This window comes from Syngnathus typhle, linkage group LG10, assembly GCF_033458585.1.
Source record: "Syngnathus typhle isolate RoL2023-S1 ecotype Sweden linkage group LG10, RoL_Styp_1.0, whole genome shotgun sequence".
Taxonomy (NCBI): Eukaryota; Metazoa; Chordata; class Actinopteri; order Syngnathiformes; family Syngnathidae; genus Syngnathus; species Syngnathus typhle.
In genome coordinates, this window is record NC_083747.1 from 11,062,190 (window position 1) to 11,077,540 (window position 15,351).

The 15,351-nt window shown below is 43.6% G+C and overlaps 3 protein-coding genes across 5 annotated transcripts; 1 reads left to right on the forward strand and 2 right to left on the reverse strand.

Annotated features, from left to right (window-relative positions):
* Nucleotides 1–2,083: 2,083 nt before the first annotated feature.
* On the forward strand, nt 2,084–4,823 carry cdc42ep5 (CDC42 effector protein (Rho GTPase binding) 5). 3 transcript variants are annotated; one of them, XM_061290064.1, is made up of 2 exons: nt 2,084–2,324; nt 3,021–4,823. In XM_061290064.1, exon 2 carries the CDS (start codon nt 3,048–3,050, stop codon nt 3,891–3,893), a length of 846 nt encoding a protein of 281 aa, XP_061146048.1. In that variant the 5' UTR covers nt 2,084–2,324; nt 3,021–3,047; the 3' UTR covers nt 3,894–4,823. The 3 variants fall into 3 exon arrangements, with proteins under 3 accessions (XP_061146048.1, XP_061146047.1, XP_061146046.1); XM_061290063.1 differs by having other exon boundaries at nt 2,087–2,324; nt 3,043–4,823; XM_061290062.1 differs by having other exon boundaries at nt 2,093–2,324; nt 3,046–4,823.
* Nucleotides 4,824–4,975: 152 nt separating this feature from the next.
* grwd1 (glutamate-rich WD repeat containing 1) lies at nt 4,976–9,109 on the reverse strand. Its single transcript, XM_061290002.1, has 8 exons — nt 8,959–9,109; nt 8,138–8,540; nt 7,439–7,556; nt 6,720–6,885; nt 6,423–6,633; nt 6,146–6,291; nt 5,867–6,058; nt 4,976–5,794 (listed from the first exon to the last, which is right to left on the reverse strand). The coding sequence occupies exons 2-8, from the start codon at nt 8,370–8,372 to the stop codon at nt 5,486–5,488; spliced, it is 1,377 nt and encodes a 458-aa protein (XP_061145986.1). The 5' UTR covers nt 8,373–8,540; nt 8,959–9,109; the 3' UTR covers nt 4,976–5,485.
* Nucleotides 9,110–9,646: 537 nt separating this feature from the next.
* On the reverse strand, nt 9,647–13,602 carry zgc:174888 (uncharacterized protein LOC558116 homolog). Its single transcript, XM_061290085.1, has 5 exons — nt 13,020–13,602; nt 11,775–11,875; nt 11,368–11,439; nt 11,116–11,262; nt 9,647–11,022 (listed from the first exon to the last, which is right to left on the reverse strand). Exons 1-5 carry the CDS (start codon nt 13,030–13,032, stop codon nt 10,663–10,665), a joined length of 693 nt encoding a protein of 230 aa, XP_061146069.1. The 5' UTR covers nt 13,033–13,602; the 3' UTR covers nt 9,647–10,662.
* Nucleotides 13,603–15,351: the final 1,749 nt, after the last annotated feature.

Here is a 15,351-nt window from a genome sequence, read left to right on the forward strand (position 1 = left end):
ATGACATGTGACATAAGGGCATGTCCTGTCCTCTATACACTTTCCCAATGTTGTGGCCATCCCATTTGCACGCTTGCATTGATTCTCCCCCACGGCCACATCAGCTGATGGCCTTTGATTGCAGAACATCCAGTTCCTCGATTTGGTCTCCAGACAAAACCAAAATAATCAGACAGAATACATCCGCACACAAAACAGTCAGAGATGGTTTGCAATTTGACACCATTTATTCTCTGCTGAATAATAATGGACAATTACTGCCCATCCTATTCAAAATCTTAATGCATAATAAAATTCATAACTGATTGATGAGTGAGAATGTAGAGACTTACAGACGCCGGTGACCATGTCATCTGTTGTAATCATTTGGAATGATGTAACATCCCAATGTCACACACAGAAATGGCAGGAGACTATTTGAGATTTTTTTTTTCACTGGGGGAAAAAGCAGGGGGAAAAAATGAGACGGAAATGTAATCATCACGATGTTCTCATGATGAACGTTTCCAAAAAGGATGTGTGTGTTTGTGTGTGTGTGTGTGAGTGTAAGCATGTACGGGTTTACCGAAAGGGAGTCATTTCCTGTCTGCTGTTCCTTCTCTCCTCATCATCTGCATTGGTGATATTTTTAGCCTTGGTTAATACTGGGATAAACTGCACCATTAAGATTGTTATTCTGATGTATATTTTCCCAATATTAAACTAGGCTCGATATTATAACGTCCTAGTTTGGGTCCGTCAATGGACTCTATACAATATCCGTCTGCGATGAGTAATTCCTTCCCATTGTCGACTTCATCACGCAAGTATGTTGACCAGTTGTGACAACAATGACTCACTCACAACCATTGTTCTTTTTACCTTGTGGAAGGAAGATGAATGAGAATGATGGGCATTTGATGCCATTTCCAATTCAACGTTTCAATTTATTATACAGTAAGAAGATGCGGTGTAAGAAGTAGTGTTGTGAAAGAATGTTGACCTAAAGTTCAATTTTTTTTTCACCCAAAATTTTAATGATATATGATAACTATTTTCCCAGCCAACTAAGTGGCACCTTTCAAACTGACTATATGTTAAATGACGGCAGACTCCCTTGACTGGATTGTTGTAACAACACAATAATTGCAGTGATTTCTCAAATACCTCACATTTTTCAGAATCCCAAGAGATTTCAAAATAAAAGAAAATTATATATTGTGAATAGTGTGGCTGTACGTTGTATTCCGCCAGTTGTCGATAGGGATAAGCTCCATCTCGCCCACCATGACCCAAAGAGAAATGACCTAGAAAGTAGATGGAAAATGTCAATAGGTGGTGGTTTGGTACATACAGTATCCTCAATGTTGCTTTGTCATTAGCTGGATGGATATTTATAGTTTATATATGGGCAGTCAGTCTAGTAGCGGTTATCATACAGTCAAACTGATTCCAAAACAAGTATGTTGTATTTTCCTGGTGTTTTTTTCTATAATAGCCGGGGTCATAATTACACCTTGACCTTAAAGTTAGCAAGTTAACGCGGTTGCATTGAATTCATAGCAGGGTTTATGGCTTTCCTGCCACTTTAGAGGTACATCTTGCACTCATTTACTCATTATCCCCCAATTCCCTCAAGAAACCCCAAAACTAACTCTCACCGTCACTGTGCGTGTGTGTGCAGCCAAGGTCTGATGCAGCTTTTCCCCTCTGTCTTCTCATTGTCCAAAAACAGTTTCCGTCAAGATGTTGAATTGGTTCAGGTTTTTTCTTTTTTGGGGGGGGAATGTGGTGACTTTCAGTTTATTTTGAGTCAAAACCACATAAACCATCTGTGCTGTCAAGACCAACCCCTTTCTCATTCCACTGAGAAAAAGACCCCCCGACAAATACTCACTGCTTAATAAGTTTATGACGATTATTATCCTATTTGGGAAATACATTTGATAGCTATCCACTTGCTGGATTTGATTCCGCAATAACCACTATGAGACTACTGTACTAACCAAAGGGCACAATACAAGTAATAACGTGACACCGTTCGGCACAAATACTAATCTTTTTTTTTTTTAAATGATCGAACAGAAAGTAAAACGTTACTTGCAGTGGTAGCTGTGAAAGATTTGGGGGGTAAAAATGTGTATTCTAACTCCCCACGTCGCGTCACTTCCTCGGCTAGCGCCCATCCCTTTGGAAGAAGAAAAAACGACGGCGAGGGAAAAGAAGAACGAAGGGAAAAGACGTTCGAAAGTCAAGCGGGGGGAAACAAATATCCAGATGTAAAAGAAAGTCGGATATACGGACGAGAGAGGGTGAAGCAAACAGCAGAATATTATCCTTTTTAAGTAAGTTATTTTATGAAAAAGAAAGAAAAAAAACTTCACGTGTACGTGTGTGGCGCGCGAGTGGCATGTTTATTCATGTTTAAGTTAATACAGCAGCGATATTGTGACTATTTTATTATCAATCTCTAATTCTTATTTAAATTGGAATACGTTGGAAGGGTTAACGCGCGTTATGCCACGGTTCCCTTCTTTTGAAAAGTAAGTTAATAATTTACTTGTATTTGGCAAAGTTGATATTTAACTGCCCTTACGGGGATGCATAAAGTATCTATCTATCTATCTATCTATCTATCTATCTATCTATCTATCTATCTATCTATCTATCTATCTATCTATCTATCTATCTATCTATCTATCTATCTATCTATCTATCTATCTATCTATCTATCTATCTATCTATCTATCTATCTATCTATCTATCTATCTATCTATCTATCTATCTATCTATCTATAAGCTTGCAAGTTGAGTCATTTGACTGCAAAAGTACTGTGGAGGTCTTTTGGTTCACATGCAACCCCCGGGGGCAGACAAAACTATGCGTCGAGTCTGTTCAAGTACAAGCCTCAGCATGGCCTCCGTCATAGTGGCAAAATGCTTCTTGGCCGCCCACTATTGCACAACACTGTTTGCGTTCTCATCAAGAGTGTTTTCTGCAACACGTCCATTTTTTTAGTGCTTGAAATGGAATGTGTCAGGACTAACGTCCAATCTTTCTAGCAGCCATGCCGCTACATAAATCTACACGGGCCTCCCGCTTGGACCCCACCATGATCTCAGCCCCTCTGGGTGACTTCCGGCACACCATGCACATCGGCAGGGGGGGAGATGCCTTCGGGGACACCTCCTTCCTGTCCACGCTGGGACCAAGTCCACCCAGCTCTGACCCTGGAAGCCCGGGGTCTTCGTCCGTAGACTGCCCGGCATCTGTACACCACAACGATGTGTATCAAGAGCCTCCGGGAAACCTCCATGATGATGATGAGCTTCAGTACTCTGAATCGGTGTCATCGTTCACCTTGGATTTGGATCTCGATCTGGGCCCTTCCATGCTGGGAGATGTACTCGGGGTGATGGATGGTTTGGGACTGGACTCCAAAAAAGACGACGTCATCAGCCCCAAAAGCGTTACGTCCCCGGTGGAAACAAAGTGCGTCGTAAACAGGCACAACGAGCTTAACGGGAAGAAACCGGATGAGAACCAGATGGGCGACGGCAGAATACCAGATGGGATCAAACCGAAGGGGCTGCGACCCAAGGTGAGATTCAGCGACAAGCGGGAAGAAATCATCCGCCAGGCGTCCGAGGAGGAAGAGGGTCAAGGGTTCGACTTCCAGGAGGAGGACCTGACGGAGAGTCCGACGACGGGCGAGAGGGTCGGAAAGGAATTCGCCGCCCACAAAGATCTGCCTCCCAGCCCGGCTTCGTCTCATAGTTCCGACTACGAAGGAGTGAGCGCGCTGGACCGAAGGAGGGTCGGCAGCAGCCACTCAGAGACTGACTCAGAGGAAGAGGAAGTAGGGCGGGGCTATACCTTCGAAGATGAGTTTGATGATGAAATCGGACTATAGGTCCGTCTCCTACCAACTGTGTATTATTCGCCATTTTGGGCTGTCGGGTAGAATTTCAGAACGAACCTAAAATGCACTATAAACTTGACAAAACGTGGCAAAAGGCTCAACATGTGCTTTTGAAAGTTTAGAGGTCAAATTCAGATCAGCTGGAAAGGGTTGAGAGCATTTTAGGTTGACTTCCAAGTTCCACGGCAAAGCCAAATATTCCCCAACATTTTGCGAGTTGTCTGTTTTAAATTACATTACAAAGCGTCAAACCGATGGATTCAAAACTTGGTTTTTTCCTTTTTCCTGAAAGCTGTTCAGTGTGAAGACGATGTTGCTCTGCTGGAAAAATACTTTTTTAGCGTAACAGATGAGCCTGTTTTATTACAAGCAGCATTTGTTTTTCTACAGTGAAAAATTGTAGCACTTTCCCCCCCCCCCCTCCCATTCACCAGGAGGCCTTTTAATTTCAACTTTATTCATATTTTCCCAAATGTGCCATACGTGTTTTTAAGTGCCTTAAACTTGATCAAATATTTTAGTACCAGTTCCCTACGTATTTTTGTTTTCCGCCATTGCATGTTTATGTCCCCGTGTCATTCTTTTGGAGCGTCGTTGGAGCAGATTTTGTAAACGTGTAACATTCCATGTCATGACAATGTGAGTTTCGCTGGATCAGATCTAATTGCAGCGTTCCTTTTTTTTTTTTTTTTTTTATTAATATGTGTGCATGTTTTCATTCACTACAGAAAACCTTTTTCCTCTTTGGGCTGGAAAAAAAATGGGACAAATGCTGAGACAATCAAGTATTGAGTGGTTTTTATCTCCCCCTCATTATGCTGTAAAACGGAGAGACTTGAGTGTTTATCCATTGAACTTGCTGGCATTTCATGTCTTGTGGTTTACTTTGAAACAATAAAACAAAACTATTTGGGATTTTAAGTGGAAGCTTTGTTCTCCGTTTGTCCGTCTTCTCCAATCACAGGAAGAGCGTTGTTATCAAATATGTGCTATCAAATATTTTTAGAATTGGTTGTTTTATCAATTAATTGAATTAATTTGATTAGGTTATAATACATTTATTACAGAATTAATTTAATTTGGTATTGTTTATTGATTAAAAATAAAAACAATGGCACACGAAAGAGATTGATGTACTTTTCTGAAATTGGATGGGTCATTGTTTTTCCAAGTAAAAGCAGATGTTTGCAAATGTATTAAACGCAGTCTTGCTTTCATGTAGGGCTACGTAAAACAGAATAATTAAAGCTGAGAGGCTAAAGTGAGATCATTTGGACAATTTCAAGTTAAACAACTCAAAATGAATACTCACTAAAATAGTCGATAATCGATTAGTTGTTAATTTTGACACCTCTACTTGATATTTTATTTTGAGCACATAATAGTAAAATAAAACACGCAACATCTATATTATACAGAACAAAAGTTGCGTGGCAAAGCGGATACATGTCGAGGTTTACTTCCAGTTGTCTCTAGAGAAAGCTAAAGACGCATGAGTGACATCATCAGAGGTCTCGAGACGTCCCTTCTGGGTAAGGTCAATTGAAAATTCTCATTTTCACACAAAGCTTGTACTCGTCACGCTACACGGATATCGTCCTGAACACGTTGAATCCCGACAGCGCGGTGGAGACCATAACGCCGGGGATCTGCGGGTGCCAGTGGACCTCTTTGATCTCCGACTGGCCCTGGTGCTGGAAGAGCAGCTGCGGGGGGAGGTCCTTCAATCCCTCCACCCTGGCGCCCGCATCGCACGATTCCACCGACAGATCCCACTGGCTGATCACGTCGTCCGCCCCGGACGCGGCGAACACGCTCGAGTCGATCGGGCTCCACTCCACCGAGGTGATGGGCCCGCAGTGCTGCTTGAAATTGGCCACCGGCCGCCCGGTCTGTACAGACCGAGGAGATCAGGTGAGCCGTCCGTCGTGATGACGACGACATCGGCAGAGTAAAAGCGTTACCTTAAACTGCCGCAGGTCCCACACTTTGAGAAGCCCGTCGTCACCCCCCGAGAGGAGGAACGGTTCGGAACGGTTCCAGCTGATGACGTTGATGTCTGACTCGTGGGCTTGGTCGGCTGACAGCATGGAGTTGGGCGGCGCTCGGATATCCCAAACACGGATCGACTGGTCCACTGAGCACGACGCAAAAACCTGGAGCAGACGACAAGAATATATATATATATATATCTTTTTTTTTTTTAAACAAACGAGAGATTTACTGGTTGGGGGAAAACGTACGGTAGCTTCAGTCGGCGACCACTGCAGGTCCTCGACGGACTTGCTGTGCGAGCTGAAAGGCCGCTGGTCGACACGCCACGAGGCTCCGCCCTCCTGTGGCTCCCACACATGAATGTTCTTCTTGCAGTCGCCACTGACCAGACGACCTGCGAGCCCAAACACGGGATGCTTGTTATGGTTTTTTTGGTTATACAAATAAAAAAATATATAAGACAGTGACAGAAGGTAATTTAATGCACCACTGTTAGTGACAAAACTCAAAGTAGGTGTCACCTACCGGGAACCATGGGCGACCAGTCAATGGCAAAGCCCTCGGTCATGTGACCCGAGAAGCTGAAGAGCGCCACGGCTTCTTTCTGCTGCTTCATGAACGTCGCCATGGCTGCAGAACTGTGGACGGCCTCCAGCTGAGGTCGCAGATCAAATATTTCCACCTGTCCCTTCTCGGACCAGACGGCGGCCAGTGCCTGGTCGCCGCGCCGGGTCACCTGAAAATAAAATCAGAAAAACACAATTAGAACTTCCTGGAGCAGGAAATAGTCGAGCATCAAATGCATGCAAAATGTCAACATACTCTAACTCTGTTAATGCCTCCGAAATGAGGCATCATGGCCAGTTCCAGCTGCGGCTTTTTACTTTCATCATCCTCTTCCTCATCGCTGTCTTCATCACTGCTTTCCTCCTCCTGCTCTTTCTCTTTTTCTGTTCCGTGCAGGTTGTGCATGCGCAAGACCAGCAGTCTGCAGGAGAAGTAAAAAAACAAACAAAAAAAAAACATGGCGTGATTTTTTTTTTTCCCCTTGCTGTTGCTTTGAGCAGAGACGACGAGCACAAGACGGACGACAAAAACAATAAACAAGACCGCAGGGGCTCCCTTGCTGAAGTGATTTACTCGGACAGCTTGTGGAATGAAGCCATCGTTAAAATCAGTTATTGTTTCCATCTGTGCTTGAGGCGCTTTCTTGTCGGATGTGGAAAGCAAAACTTGGGGATATAAAACAAACTACTTCGTAAATTAGCCTTAAGGTTATTGCCTAGCGATGAAATACGGAGAGCTGCATCGATTGAGAGTTAGCAAGAGCCTTGACAGATGCAAAACATACGGTGCAGAAATGTTCGGACTATGACATCATTTTGCAGCAGTAAAGCACCACATTGAAATGATCAACACGACACTACAGTAGAGTAGTAGACCTAAGTGTTCTCGTTCTGTTTGTGTTTTTTACTGCTTCAAAAAAAGATAAATGAACTGTACCTAAATGATTCAATTAAAATGTATGCGGTAACACCAACCTGTTGGCCATGGCTGTGTCAGCCTGTGTGCCCGCACACAGCAACATGGACAGAGGGAACTCCTTCCTGCCGTCGCCATCGGTGTCCCTCAAGACGTCGAAGCTCAAACATGGCGCGCCTGCGCGTAGTGGATGGAATGCACAACAATTGGAAACCTCACTTTAGTGGGATTTCTTTTCATGGAAAATGTGTGAATTTTGCACAATGTAAGAAAATATATCCTGAATGAGTTGGAACAGGATTCTTTTAAATCAGTTGAGACCTGTGAACTTTTTAGGACAAAAAAATATGGTCGGGTAAAAGTGGCAAACATTCACCACAGAGAATAATCGATCACATCATTTCCCGGTTCAATTGCATCTCAACAGTTGTCGTGCTGTTTACATTTTGACATCATGTGATCAAGACGCCAAACAACTGATGCATTAGTGGACAAAAAACTGGACATCCCTGGAAACTTCTAGTTAGACAAAAACAACAGCTGTGATCAGTTGGACCTGGTGCCTTTAAATATTTGGAGAACTTCAAGTTAAGTTCACCTATAAAGTGCATTTTAGGGTTCACTTGAAATGTCACCTGTAAGCAGAATATCCCGAATTTAGTAAAGGAGTGAGTGAATGCAGAACATTCACGCGTTATTCAGCACACACAAAAACAACATAGCAACATTCCCTTCACTTAGTTTGCCTCCCCACTCGCCTGTTTGACACTCGTGGTACATGCGGTATGCCGTCAGGTCCATCTGCAGCTGCTCTCCCGGTTTAAGGGGCTCGATTCCGGGCACGTACACCTTCTTGTCGCCGTCTCCTTCCTCCTCTTCGTCCTCCTCCATGTCAACTCCCTCGTCGTCGTCGTCGCTGGCGGCGTCGTCTTGCTCCTGCGCTTCCATGTCATCTGCTTCCTTGGCAAACGTGTCTTCGTTGGAGGCGGACATATTGATGCTGACAAACAAGAAGAAGAAGACAAAAAAAGAGAAGAAGAAGAAGGCGGACTTCCGGTCACGTGTGTTAACTCTGCACCCCTCCTCTCGCTACTGGCCCCTCCTTTCTGGTTCCACTCCCACTTTCTTGTCTCCCACTCCACATTTACGGGAAGTCAGCTGCTCCCTAAAAATGCAAAAACGACAAATGTCCCGGAAATGTCGTTCAGTGTTAAATAACACTTTTGGCTAGAGGGGCTGTCAAAAATCTGTGTAGCCCCAGTCATGCACCTCTAGCATTTTATTTGATATTCTAAACTTTAGAGTCTAAAGTATATATGTATTTGGAAATTATTTTCTCAGTCCTCCCAATGTATCCGCCAGGCACCCCTTTATCCCTGGGAGAGAAAATAATCCCGAAGCTGCCCCTGGTAGAAGCACAGTTTTGTTTGTTTTGTGTGTGTGTAAAAGAAATACAATAATAACAAGATCACTTTTTTTCTTCTTATGCACAATATCTCCCAGGCCGCCCCCCAAAAAATTGCCTCCTGGCCGGACTCTGGACAACCCCCAAGAGATCTTCATCCCTCAAAAATTTAACTTCCCGGCTCAAAGGTCACTCTGATGTTGTAATATATGTCTGACTGTGACCGATCCGTGCTTGGCTAAAATACAAAACAAATCAATGAAAAGTTAGCTCCCACAGTGTCCACGGCAACATGCCTCTGCATTGTAAGGCTTGCGAAACAACAAGGAGGGGTCTTGTTAGGACAAGGGTGCACATAACACGTGTGGGTGTGTACAAGCAGGGGCAAGTACCAGCGTTTAAACTGCAGCTGCAAGTTCCTTTCACGTGCAGATGCTGACACTTACAAAAAGTTCCATCCACAACACATTCTCCTAGTTTTGGTTATTATTTTTTTGACAGTTTTATTTCTCTTCCCCAGAGTTACAAAAAAAGAGCTGTGAGACCATTTCTGTCTTGTAAGGCCTTTTTTTTCGGCATGAATAGAGGTGGACTTTGTGTCCTGGAGCCTGGCATGTCAAATCATTAACAAATATCTTCAATATGGGATTAAACAAACAAACCCAATGAATCCCTATTACAGGCCACAGTAACTTCAAGCCCATTCTGGATGGGGAGTTTTCCTGCAGGCCTGTTTACAGACTGAACAATGAACAAGGAGAGGAGAGTGGCGCCTCCGAAAGTACGTGGACTAGCTAGTACATGGCTTTCTGAAGGTGCATTATACTTTGGCGTGCCTCGTCCTGAAAAATCACTACACAAATATATCTAAATGGCTTTAATTCGCATTTTTTATACAAAACTAAATGTCTATAGGCGTCATATCTTACAGTTACGAAAACAGTAATTGTAAACAAATGTGACAGATTCCACATCAGACACACGTGAAGGCTTATTGTGCATTGGCTTGGTCAGCATGTATCTCTTGTTAGCACAAAGAGTTTAGCTAGCTGAAGCTTAGCGGCATGTTCTACCTAGGAAGGCGAGTATTGGACTATGCTTATAGGTAAGGTGTGTTGGTACCAGGGGCCGGCATGGCCTTCTCTGGTGGCATAAAGAAGCACTAGTATACATTTACAAACTAAATACTAACATTTGTCCCATTTTTGTACTCCATGTGTATGCTGGATGGTTTTTTTTTTTGTCCAATCAGATTTCTCCATCCACATGTTGCCATGTCAAGCCAATCTGCCCAGGGCCTTTGGAATCAGTAGTGCTGGCCCATGTAACTTAAATTATATTAGTCAACTGGACTTTTTCTACAATCAGTTGCATTCCAAATTCTGTGTTTTCCATCCTCTGTTTGGTTGGGAGGAGAAAAACCTGTTGCAGCCAACTTTGACTCGCAAAACTTGGACGTAGCAATCTGTACACATGAATATTTGATAATCAGCATCTCCAGTGAATATAATGTATTTTATTCCATATTTCATGTTTTTGTCATGTGTTAGATAAATACTGATTCTGAACAGAACCGTACTTGCAGTTTTATACGGTATTAGCAGTTTCTGTAATGTGTGACGTCATGCTTGCGGTATAAGAGTTGGATTACGTTCCCACTGAAGGGCCGGCCGGGTACGGGAAGGTCGTGGCAGTGAATGTAGCAACAAAAAAACAACTTTGGACGTTCAAAATAATGCAACCTGCGCATGTCACTTCATATGGTAACGTCAGCATACTGCCTCACAACACAAATAGAAAGGAAACAATCATTCAGTGCCAGGAAATGTCTTGCATTTTGTGTGCATCGTCTGAAAAAATTAAGATCCTTTTAAGTTCCTATGGCAACAACCACCGGTAGAGTCTGAACAGGAGGAGGCTCCACGCCGAGGCGGGATGCACGGACAGCGAGGCGGTACCGCGACCGGACGGTGCCGGGGTAACGTCTCTCAAGCGGGCCAGCTCGGTCTCCTCCTTGCTGCTGCGGATGGCTCGGGTGGTCAGGAGTCGGACCCTGGACGGACTGTACTCCTTTTTCTCGGCCGAAGGCAGCAGAGTGGGGGGCTCGCAGATTTCCATGGAGGGAGAGCATCCCACCTCCAGCCATTGGGTGAACAACTCCGACGTGAGCTTGAGGAGCTCCTCCGGAGAGGAGAAGAGCGGCGAAAACTGGGACGGGTCCATCTCGTACCGCAACTTCTACAGCAAGAAAACACAGGCGTACATTTAGAGTCGTGTGAGAAAAATCTAGAAAAGGAGACTGAGCTGAGAGCAAGCTAAAAGAAATCTTACCTCTGAGTTTTTATTCTTTTTGATGATGATATCCAGTGTCTGCTTTAGGTCGAAGATCAAAGAGTGATTTAGATGCTCATCCCAGAGGTTCCTCAAAAGCACATTCCAAGATTCTAGGAGGACGATTGCAGCGGGGAATATACAACACTGCAGGGGAAACCGCCACCACCACAAGTTAGTGTTTGGTGTGCAAAAATATGCCACAAAGCTCCGCAGCAAGTGCTCCATTTGAGTCACCTTCTAGTAACTCACCGGATCAGTGTCACGCAACATGCTTTTTGTGTAATGGTGCAACACATAGTAATCTTTGGGAAACACGGTCCGCTGAAAAGAGAGGAAAAGAGAAATGGGAAATGCATCAGCTGCAGTCATCGCTTTGGTGGAGCTGCACAATGTTATTTTCAGAAGGCTTTGTCATGTGGTTACATCACGGGATGAAGCTGATCAATTGCTTTGCTTCGTTGGGATGACATCAGTCCTTTAGCGTAGTTAAGCCAAACAATGACTACTTGATTTCATAAGTTATGGTGAAAGATTTTGCTACCTGAGATCATTTTGTTTTGCGCTTTATTAAATGTTCTGATGCAATGCTTATTGTTGATTTAGCAATCTTTTCCAAAATTCATATTTTTAAAACAAATAAAAACCTTTCAACTTACAAATCCGTTCGGGTTCGCGTCAATAGCTGTCTTAACGTTCTTCACCACCTCCAAGTCGCATCCACCACATTGGACAGTCAAGAGTGATAGCAAGATCAAAACTGTAAAAGCACAAATGAAAACCAGACTCAGAAAACTGCCTGGAAACTTTTTGTGGTTTGTCACCTTTTTTCAGCTGAATAACCACAGGCGTCAAAAGAGATACTTGTGTAAAAAAAAAATTAAAAAAATACAGGCTCTGAAATGCAATTCAAAATCAGCCATCTTGTGTCTCAAATTTGAGTCATAAGAAACCACCGTACCTGAGGAAAAACAGCCAATCAGAAAGTAAATGCATATCTAACTTGTATGTGTTTTTCTTTCAGATTAGACTGACAACTTTTGAATGACAGAACCCAGGGGAGTTTAGGCAACACTATCACCGTGAATCAGCCTTGGAGCCGACAACAGCAAATAAAAGAGATTAGGTCATAGATGGATCCTTGATTCACAACTCTCCACTTAAAAGCTTCCCCTGTTTTTTTCTGCCTGATAACACCCAAAACTCTCCATCAATCCGTCAATCAAGAGCTTTGCAGTGGTTGAATTTTAACGATGAAATTAAAAGAACCCTATAATAATCCCCAGAGGAGAATTAAGGTAAAAAGTGGTCAGAAATTCAATACTCAAATAGAGCTAGCTACATCAGTACATCCCATAAACATGTAAAAGTTCAATAAAAAGGTAATAAGTATGCAAATTACTTTAGATTATTCCAACAAGCATCGATCAAGTTAAACTGAAAGTAAAGTTTCCTATAGTTGATGTTTGGCCAGCTTCACGCCAGTGACTAAGTTGGCTGCACGGGTGAGCAGAGGTTATAGGAAGTAATATAATGCTTTATCAAATTTTAATTCATCTCCAAAGTTAATCATTTGGACCCTATTTTTGTATCCAGCTCAAGTCTGGTGCAAAATGCAGTTTAAATCTACGCAAGGATGGAAATGGACGTTTGCGCTGTTGTGGGAGGGAACACGGCTAATTCCCTTTAAAGTCAGCATGCATATGTGAAGTTGTCACTGGTAAAAAAAAAATCTCAATAGCAATACTGCGAAAAAAAGAATCACAATAACAAAACCTGTTTCATTCCGTTTCATCAAGTGTGGAAAAACATCGACTTCTTCTGCAGCATGAAACTGTCATACATTATTTCCCAGAAAGCTACAAGCACACTGCTTCGTTCTATAAACATGTAAAAGTGCTCACCTGGCAGTGACATCCTTTTATCTTTCTGAAAATGGACACTTCTCCATTTCTCTGGTTGACAGCAAACCCTCACATGCCCCCCACCACCCCAATACGCACACAGACAGCTAGACGGGCCTTTCCGTGTCAGTCAGTGAAAGGCAAACTTTCCTCGTCCGTGCCTTGTGGCAGGGTCTTTGACACCGAGTGCGTGCTGCGTGCTGCTCCTTCCTTCCTCTTCAGCGCCGTCCCGCTGACATCCCCTATATAGTATTCCTTGCTTTGGTACTTTCCAGTATGGATCCTCTCACGCCATCCCTTCTCGTTCACTTTGGATTTCCCCCACTGCAGAGCTTTTGTTGAAATTGCAATTTCACTTGCCCTCCTTTCCCCCTACTGACCTAGAAGCTTCCCCGAGCAGCCTAATTTGAATCCGCTCCCCCCTCCCTAAGCCTTTTGGAAAGTGGCTAATGGATGAGGCAGTGGCCTCCTGCGCCTGTGGCCTTCCTCTCCTCTGCTGCTGTGTCTCCTCCGTCAGACAGCTCAAAGTGAAAGTGCTACGCTGGGGCTGCTCGTCTGCTCCCTTTAAGTGGCCGCCCCTCCCACCGAGCACACGTTTTACCTCACTATTGACTGACCCGGCCCCCTCCCCCTGCTCCCCACATTCCCTGACCCCCCCATTCTTCTCCTCCTCCTCCTCCTCCTCCTCCTCCTCTTGTGAGGCTTAGTCATGCTGTTGGATCGTATGGTTTTCATTTGGACCCCCCCCCCCCCTCCCCGCCCCACGCCATTCTGACACCTCTGAGCATTTTTATCCCAGCGGGGCCCGTGTGTGCGCAACGTCCGCCTGCTTCATCATCCTCACATGATCGAAGGCTTCGGATCGGGACATTTATCCAAAAGAAAGCTGTTGCAACACTGCCCAAACTTGCAAGTCATCATGTGACTTCCTTTCGAGTGTTTTCAATAAGGTGGCACGCATTGGAAATCCTGTGGGCATTCAGATGACGACTAGGACAAGTAGGGAAAACTAATCAACTATAGCATCTTAACACTTTTGGCCTACGAGTATAACCTTAAACACTTAACTCATTCACTGCCGGCCATGTTAAAATCTTTGACGTCTATATCTGTCAATGGCAGTGAATGAGTCAAAACTGAATTGGATGCAATGGCTAAGCTTGGACCAAAACCTCCTATACAATCTCCGTATGGTCACCAATGGCAGCGAGTGGTTCCAGCTAGCATCCAGAAACGTCTGATGGTAGTTTGAGCATTTATTTACGATGCATCTTAAGGTACATGTTCTTTAGTAGCCTTAGCTTTTTTGCTAGCTAATGGCATGCAGATGTCAAGTAGTGCACCATTTTGCCGCACTTATTTTATTAGCAAAGACAAAGAGAAAATCAGTACATGGACCATAAACTAGATATCCAGGATATGGAAGAAATGCTCAGAAGTACTCGCCAGAAAGCGTATTAGATATGTAAACCTCGTGCCAAGTCGTCTTAACAGTAGATAAGATCTCATCAACAAGCTCAAGTTCCCTCAAGTTATGACGCCTGAATTTTCATGTAACAAAAAATGTTTTCCCCACATTATTGCATTAAAAGTAAGCGCCTTCCGAAGAAAATAAGAAATAAGAAAGACTCTCGAAGGAATCGTTACAGTGCGACCTTACAGCCTACGCTGCAGCTAAATCATCACAACCCTTTATCCTGTTGGATCAACACATGCATATTTTTGGAGTAAATATGCAAGTGATTAGCGGGACCAGCGCAAATCGTGACCCTGCTTTTTCTTATGGACCTTGTTAAACAGAAACAGATTCATTTTTTTTCACCAGAGCGTTCACGTTTTGGAGTTTACATGCGACACGCAATTTGCACAGGTACCTAACCCTTTGTTTGGAATTTCATCAACCATATGTTTTGACTTATTTTTATTGACAAAATATGCACGTCAGCAAATGCTGTAAAAAGTATTTTAAAAAATGTGGTCCAATATGTGGCTCATTAGGACCAAGACTGCTGGGGGTGATTTAGCTGGAAGTTGCTAACATGCAAGCAATGTGCTCTCCACAGCAGTTGAAGTAGAACCAGACAGAGTGTCTGCTTAAATCAATTTTGATTTGTGGTGAACTCAAACCCTGCCAAAAAAAAAAATAAAATGCGTGGGAGCAACATTCCTGCTCAATTTCACAACACGGCACTTCTTTGCCACAAGAGGGCACCAATTGTGGAACAAAAACAACAACGTCATCCAAGTCAGCTAGCAGGATGGGTTCGTGGTCGGCACCTCTGCTTCACAGTTAAGGTTCAAATCTGGGATAGATTGCATCATATACCTGTCC

What these genes read in the sequence shown, in the direction of transcription:
- cdc42ep5 (XM_061290064.1), top strand. Translation starts at nt 3,048, where the DNA reads ATGCCGCTACATAAATCTACACGGGCCTCCCGCTTGGACCCCACCATG.
- grwd1 (XM_061290002.1), bottom strand. Translation starts at nt 8,372, where the DNA reads ATGTCCGCCTCCAACGAAGACACGTTTGCCAAGGAAGCAGATGACATG. An exon ending in CTGGTCGCCCATGGTTCCCG is followed by an intron (nt 6,292 to 6,422) that starts GTAGGTGACACC and finishes TTGGGCTCGCAG; the next exon opens with GTCGTCTGGTCAGTGGCGAC. An exon ending in GGTCGCCGACTGAAGCTACC is followed by an intron (nt 6,059 to 6,145) that starts GTACGTTTTCCC and finishes CGTCTGCTCCAG; the next exon opens with GTTTTTGCGTCGTGCTCAGT.
- zgc:174888 (XM_061290085.1), bottom strand. An exon ending in ACGCGAACCCGAACGGATTT is followed by an intron (nt 11,440 to 11,774) that starts GTAAGTTGAAAG and finishes CTCTCTTTTCAG; the next exon opens with CGGACCGTGTTTCCCAAAGA. An exon ending in TGTTGCGTGACACTGATCCG is followed by an intron (nt 11,263 to 11,367) that starts GTGAGTTACTAG and finishes TTTCCCCTGCAG; the next exon opens with TGTTGTATATTCCCCGCTGC.